Below are 6,000 nucleotides of genomic sequence, written 5' to 3'. Positions count from 1 at the left end.
CCTGATATTGTTAGATTTATTTTTATACATGCTAATTGGCCTACTTTCTGCAGTATTTTATGTCCAAATTTTAATTATTTATCACACTTGTGGGTAATTATTTTTATTTTATATTAATTTATTATTATTTATTAATTTCCCAGTGTTGAGTTGCAGCTGGAAGGGCATCTTCTGCATAAAACATATGCTGGATAAGTTGGCGGTTCATTCCGCTGTGACGACCCAAGGTTAATAAAGAGACTAAGCCGAAAATAAAATAAATGAATGAATATTCATTGATTCATTTTCCCTTGGCTTAGTCCCTTTATTTATCAGGGGTCGCCACAGCGGAATGAACCACCCTTTATTTTATACATCTTTGTCTTTATCTTTGTTGTTTTATTTTATTGTATTTTATTGCAGTTTACTTCAGTAATTAAAAATAAATATCCATGGTTTATTTTACCTGCCTCTTGTTTCTCAATGATATATGACTTAACAGTAACATGTTTTGTTTGTTCTGCTACTGTGTTATAATATATGTAATATAATATAATATAATATAATATAATATAATATAATATGATATGATATGATATGATATGATATGATATGATATAATATAATTTAATATAATATAATATAATATAATATAACATAATATAATATAATATAATATAATATAATATAATATAATATAATATAATATAATATGATATGATATGATATGATATAATATAATATAATATAATATAATATAATATAATATAATGTAGCATAACATAACATAACATAACATAACATAACATAACATAACATTACATAACATAACATAACATAACATAACATAACATAACATAACATAACATAACATAACATAACATAACATAACATAACAACATAACATAATGCAACGCAACGCAACGTAACGTAACATAACGTAACATAAAGTAACGTTAAGCATCATAACATAACATAACATAACAAACATAACATAACATAACATAACATAACATAACATAACATAACATAACATAACATAACATAACATAACATAACATAACATAACATAACATAACATAACATAACAACATAACATAACGCAACGTAACGCAACGCAACGCAACGCAATGCAACGCAACGTAACGTAACGTAACGTAACGTAACGTAACGTAACGTAACGTAACGTAACGTAACGTAACAGAACGTAACGTAACGTAACATAAAGTAACGTTAAGCATCATAACATAACATAACATAACAAAACATAACATAACATAACATAACATAACATAACATAACATAACATAACATAACGCAACGTAAAGCAACGCAACGCAACGCAACGCAACGCAACGCAACGCAACGTAACGTAACGTAACGTAACGTAACGTAGCGTAACGTAACAGAACGTAACGTAACGTAACATAAAGTAACGTTAAGCATCATAACATAACATAACAAAACATAACATAACATAACATAACATAACATAACATAACATAACATAACATAACATAACATAACATAACATAACATAAAATAGCATAATATAATATAATATAATATAATATAATATAATATAATATAATATAATATAATATAATATAATATAATATAATATAATATTTCTTTATTCATTTTCTTTATTCATTATCCGGGGTCCCCACAGCGGAATAAACCGCCAACCCATCCAGCATATGTTCTACGCAACGGATGGCCTTCCAGCATGCAACCCATCCCTGGGAAACATCCATACACACTCTCACTCATACATTACGGACAATTTAGCCTATCCAATTTACCTGTACTGCATGTCTTTGGACTGTCGGGGAAACCGGAGCACCCGGAGGACAACCCACGCGACTGCAGGGAGAACATGCAAACTCCACACAGAAACGCCAACCGACCCAGCCGAGGCTCAAACCGGCGACCTTCTTGCTGTGAGGCGACAGCACTACCTACTGCGCCACTGCGTCGCCTATAATATAATATAATATAATATAATATAATATAATATAATATAATATAATATAATATAATATAATATAATATAATATAATATAATATAATATAATGTAATATAATATAATATAATATAATATAATATAGGCTGGAAGGGCATGCGCTGCGTAAAACATACGCTGCATATAAGTTAGCGGTTCATTCCGCTGTGGCGATGCCTGATGAATAAAGGGACTAAGTTGAAATGACAATGAATGAATAATATAATATAATATAATATAATATAATATAATATAATATAATATAATATAATATAATATAATATAATATAATATAATATAAAATAATATAATATAATATAGAATTAATAAATATTTATTACAAGAAATAATAAGAGTAGGTCTATAATATAAAACTTCAGTATAGGCTAATATAATATAAAATCTTATATTATGAGAGCTTGGTACTACTTTGTCACAATGTGAGTTAAAGCGCTGTGCTATGTTTTGAAAGTCTTATTGCGCCACCTGTCGGTCAGCAAACTAAGCGAAAAACAGCATGTGTCGACACATTCCGTGCAGTGAGCAAACAAACATCATTTACTTTGACGTTTGTTATTGTTTTGACGAAAGAAGTATCCGAAACAAGGACATGAGGACTTTTAAAGAACATGTGCAAACATGAGCCACGGGGCGGGGTCTTAGTGAATGAACAGCACACAGACACACACGCACTATAAACTCGTTAGTGAACACTACGAGCGGCTGAAGCGGCGTAGGGCTTCCGTGAACACCTTCAATCCAGTTATGATCATCCAAGAAAACTTGCTGTGTTGAATTCATACAGACTCTCGAGACAAGTTCGCGGTAAGGGCGTGAATGGTACTTTATATCAATCTATGCATCACGTCTCAGCTTGTTTCTGACGCTGTTCTTCTGCAGTCAGTCAGTGCGCACATTTGCATTCAATTCAATATGAACGCGATGCGCAGAATGGACGCAATGCACATAGCGTCTATTCTAACGATAAAAGTGAGTCTCTAAGTGTTTTATTGACACGGGAATCGGAATTCGTCAATAAACGAAGGGCGTGAAAGTGAGCAGTGTCACTTCAGAGGTTACTCAAAGTTGCACAATCGTCAACAAAGTAATACCGGTAGTTACCGAACTCGAAGTACAACATCGACGTGACGTGCGCTTACATGTGGTGAGATTTTTTTGACACATTAATTTGCAACCATATCAATAGGAGACACTTATATCTGCAGCACTTCATGATGTTATGGTGGAAAATTTTATATGTTTTGATATGTAAATTATTACAAACATAAATATATTTCCAGGGGTCGGTCTGTCTGTCTGTCTGTCTATCTATCTATCTATCTATCTATCTATCTATCTATCTATCTATCTATCTATCTATCTATCTATCTATCTATCTATCTATCTATCTATCTATCTATCTATCTATCTATCTATCTATCTATCTATCTATCTATCTATCTATCATCAATGGTTTTATTCTATTTAAAAATGTAATGTAAAATTTTGTCATCAAATCAATGCAGCCTTGGTAAGCATAATAAATTATATAATATATAATAAATTAATAAATTATATAATTATTATTTAAAATTTATAGTGATTTTTATACTCTTAATGCAAGTGTCTACTATAATGTTTAAAATAACTTTTGTGAAAATAAAATGTATAGAAATAATGTTTTGTTGTCATTCAGTGTAACATATTTAAAACAAAGCAACATGCTTATTCTGACATTTATTTTTAATTGTAGAAAAGAGTAAGTGATTATACTCATGTACTCATGTTTCATTTCATGTAAAAATGTTTTGCTGACAGAAACGTAATGGTTGAAACCATGTTATAGTAACAAAGAATAACCTAGAATACTTTTTCCTGCACTGTGATTTATTAATACAGTCCAGGCCTGTAGCCAGCCTGGTGAAAGGGGTGGTTCTTTTTTCTCAAAGAGTGGACCTTTTTGCAGTTATTTGCCTCATTTTCTATTTATTTATGAGGTTTAGTGACATTCTAAGCGCTATTATTAGCTGAATTGGCTTGTCGGGTGTTCATCGTAACCATAGGTTTTAATGAACTAAACATTTCCCAAAAAATTAAAATAAACAAATGTGAAAACAAGACATATTTTAAAAATACAAATGTATTTTTAAAAAAAAAGAAAATAAAAAAAAAAATTATAGCCTATTGTCATTTATTAGGCAAATAACAAACGAATTCGGCCATTTGAATAAAAAATAATGAAAAGAGTGATTAGCTGATGTCACACCGAAGTGACAGCCAACAGAGGATTCTGCTTGGTCTCAAAGCCTTTTTTGATGGGTTATTTTCACAATTTATGATGGTATAGCAGTCAAAATAGAATAAATGAGCTCATTATGGGACAAATTCTGGACCTTTGTCCCTGAGGGGTTGGTCTCCCGAAACACCCAAACCCCCCTTGGCTACAAGCCTACAGTCTTTTTAATATGCCATTAAATGATGTTTTCTCTACATACACCTGACAAGATCATTTCTTTTCTTTGTAGTATATAAACTATTGTATATAGTGTATAAACTGTTTTACTTTTAAGCTACCAAAAATGATTAAAGTCATTATTTTGTTCTCAGAAAATAAAATCAGTATGCGTTCTACTGAACAGAAAAAAAAATACAACAACACATTTCAAAGCCGTATTGCACTTTTATTCTTTTGAAGCTTATGAACCACATGCTTGTTTTGAAGATTCCCGGTGTCCTCAACAGCTCATCATCATGGCATCATCAGTGTCCGGTCCTAAGGAGGATCTGTGTGACCTTCATCTGGAGGATGGAGCTCAGCATCGCAACCCTTCAGAAGTGAAGATGAGCCAGATCGTGTTGCCCTGCCATGCCAACCACTGCGGAGAGCTGAGCGTCGGGCAGCTGCTCAAATGGATGGACTGCACAGCATGTCTGTCTGGTGAGTTTGCACAATGACTGACGCCACTCACCTTTAACCTGCATCGTAAAGGCTCCAGAACTTCTCTATATAAGGATATCAGTTGTAGTATAATGACATGTTCACACTGACAAACCTGGAGCAAATAAAATGTAGATCTGTTTGTGTGGGCTTGTTTTGATGACAAAAATAAAGGGTTCTTACAGGTGCTGGAAATCCTGGAAAATGCTTGAATTGTGTGATTTTAGATACAGTGTTTAAAACTGCTTGAAAATGTAATTGTGTTGCTTTCATAATAATTTGTCACTAAATAGCAGGGTATCAGCGGGTCTTAAAACGTCTTACATTTCAAAAACATAATTTTAGGTCTTAAAAAGTCTTGAAATAAAGTCTTAAGTCAATTTTAATGGGTCTTACATTTTTGATGTCCATGTAAAGCTACACAATCTGGGGTGTGTTTCCGAAAACTATCATTAGCCAACTAAGGTTGCAAGTTCTGTCTTTACAAACATAGTTCGTTGATTTGACGTTTCCCAAATCCATGTTCCACGGAACATTCGCAAACTGTATCGCAAACTTGTATGCTTGCAACTACACCTCTAGAGCTGTAATTAGAAGCAGAGTTCCTGGTCGTGTTCTATTCCCAGTTATCCCTCTTCATTTAGAACATTCTAACATTTAAACTTGTAATTATATATTTTAAAAAAACATTAAAGTCATCTCTCTTAGGTGTAATTTGCTTTCAAAGTATCTTTTACAGTTCAAATTTAGTGATCATCATACTGACAATTGTGCTCCCTTCATAGTGCACTTAGAAAACATTTATGCCATTTTGAACACAGCCGTGGCTCATGACGAAAGCTAAAGGTGACCTATTATTTAAAAAATATATAGCATACATTAATGGTTTTAATTTATAGTAGGTTATTTATTAAGAAATCTGTATCTGGATATGACAAGGACCTGTTGGTTAGAAATGTTCTAAAAATAGTCATTTCAAGATACAAAAATAAAACTGCATCAAATGAAAGATAAATCTTTGCAGTCTTATCTAAAAATAAAATAACAGTACAGTTTAAACATTGCTTAATAACATTG

At 32.0% G+C, this 6,000-nt stretch overlaps 1 protein-coding gene across 3 annotated transcripts in view; it reads left to right on the top strand.

Annotated features, from left to right (window-relative positions):
• Window positions 1-2,668: 2,668 nt before the first annotated feature.
• Window positions 2,669-6,000, top strand: part of acot11a (acyl-CoA thioesterase 11a) — a 30,242-nt gene continuing 26,910 nt past the window's right edge. Inside the window, exons 1-2 of one of the 3 annotated variants that reach the window (XM_056472907.1) lie at window positions 2,669-2,810; window positions 4,728-4,923. In XM_056472907.1, the coding sequence (XP_056328882.1) occupies window positions 4,737-4,923 (187 nt within the window). In that variant the 5' untranslated portion in view covers window positions 2,669-2,810; window positions 4,728-4,736. Of the gene's footprint in view, window positions 2,811-2,914; window positions 3,151-4,707; window positions 4,924-6,000 lie in introns of those variants that run through there. The other 2 variants (XM_056472895.1, XM_056472902.1) reach the window with 2 other exon arrangements.

The sequence above is a fragment of the Danio aesculapii genome, chromosome 2 (genome assembly GCF_903798145.1).
Source record: "Danio aesculapii chromosome 2, fDanAes4.1, whole genome shotgun sequence".
Taxonomy (NCBI): domain Eukaryota; kingdom Metazoa; phylum Chordata; class Actinopteri; order Cypriniformes; family Danionidae; genus Danio; species Danio aesculapii.
Note: the sequence above shows the minus strand (reverse complement) of the source record. Positions and strands in the feature narration are given on the sequence as shown.